Raw genomic sequence first — 1,501 nt, 5'->3', positions numbered from 1 at the left:
TAGCGGTCTGGCTGTTATGCTCCCATGGACTCATTTGCGCTTGCATGGGTACACCAGCCTTCACACCAGATGTAATGTCTGAGACCAGACAGGAAAGGGGGAAGGTCACATCCCTCCCTGGGAGATCCTGGGCAGCTGCCTGGAGTGGCACTGTGCCAGCCCTTACAGGACCCAATATGTACTTTGTCTTTTCCTGGGCGAAATGCTTCCTCACTCGGTGTTTTGCCTCAGTAGGGAAGGCAGTGTGCCTCGACCCCTGTAACGTGGGTCATGGGGGCCCACGCTCACTGGTCTTCACCAAGGCATATTTGGCTTCCCACAGACCGAAAGTGACCTGAGTGAGGAGTAAGACCTCCTCGGGTCTCTGAACATATTGAACCACTCAGAGATGGGGATTCTCAGCTGATCTAAAATTGGTACTGCACTTTCAGGTGGCAGGTGTTATTCGTTAATTGTCATAATGCGGACAAAAGAAACCAATGTAACTGCTTTAGTATAGATATTTGATTAAAATAAGTATCATGTTGTCTTTAGTAGCCATAACTTGCAAGGATGGCTGAAATGCGAAACTTCACTTGGGCGGTCGAAGATATTTTCAAGGAAACCTTTCTCACTTACATGAATGGCTGGAGGAAAAACATGACGGAAGCAGCAGATAAACTGCAAGCCAAGGTTGATGCTGAAAACTTTGACTATGTTATCCTTTATTTGATGGTGATGATTGGGATGTTCTCCTTCATTATTGTGGCGATCTTGGTGAGTACTGTGAAATCAAAGAGGCGAGAGCACTCCAACGACCCCTATCATCAGTACATCGTTGAGGACTGGGGCGAGAAGTATAAAAGCCAAGTTCTGAATCGAGAAGACCTCAAGTGTGTGATCCACGAAAACTTGGGTGCAAGAGACAAAACAAGCCCTGGATCACCTTGACTTTTTGGAAACACCAGCAATGAGGAAATCATAAAGTCACATGCAGGGAACTCACTGGAATTACAAATACCTGTAAAACTGTTAATTAAATTAACAGACAGGTCAATGTGGAACAGAGTGCTGAGGAAATCAGCATCACTGTTTCCCATGAGGACTTTGGCACAGCTGCTCGGGGAACACCCAAGAAAAATGCATGATTGTGCTTTGCTTTGATATTCTGTTCTTCAGGAAAATAAAACCAAGAGAATGAACAACTTGATTTTTTTTAGCATTTTTTAAATCCAGAAGCAGATCTGGATGTCCCCACCTCAGAATAACTGTGAATTAGTGGTCAAAAGTGCTGATTTAGATCCAAACTGTATGACTTAAGCCCATCTTAAAAATAACTTGAAAATGTACAGTAAAATATCAAAATCTCCATCTATTGACTGAACAATATGTTATGGTATGAATCATAGGAGGTAACCTATACCTATACACATTCATTCCAAACTATTTTTTTAATGATCTGGCTCCCATTTTGATTTCATTATTCATTGGCAGCAAAGATTGACTCATGGCCTTCTGAACA

General features: G+C 42.8%; 1 protein-coding gene across 1 annotated transcript; it reads left to right on the top strand.

Moving 5' to 3' along the window:
* The first annotated feature begins 552 nt into the window (after positions 1 to 552).
* Positions 553 to 930, top strand: KCNE2 (potassium voltage-gated channel subfamily E regulatory subunit 2). The gene has a single exon (XM_050915321.1). The coding sequence runs from the start codon at positions 553 to 555 to the stop codon at positions 928 to 930; it is 378 nt and encodes a 125-aa protein (XP_050771278.1).
* The last annotated feature ends 571 nt before the right edge of the window (positions 931 to 1,501 follow it).

The sequence above is a fragment of the Gymnogyps californianus genome, chromosome 1 (assembly GCF_018139145.2).
Source record: "Gymnogyps californianus isolate 813 chromosome 1, ASM1813914v2, whole genome shotgun sequence".
NCBI classification, from domain to species: Eukaryota; Metazoa; Chordata; class Aves; order Accipitriformes; family Cathartidae; genus Gymnogyps; species Gymnogyps californianus.
Note: the sequence above shows the minus strand (reverse complement) of the source record. Positions and strands in the feature narration are given on the sequence as shown.

Coding starts and splice junctions, on each gene's coding strand:
- KCNE2 (XM_050915321.1), top strand. CDS start 553: ATGGCTGAAATGCGAAACTTCACTTGGGCGGTCGAAGATATTTTCAAG.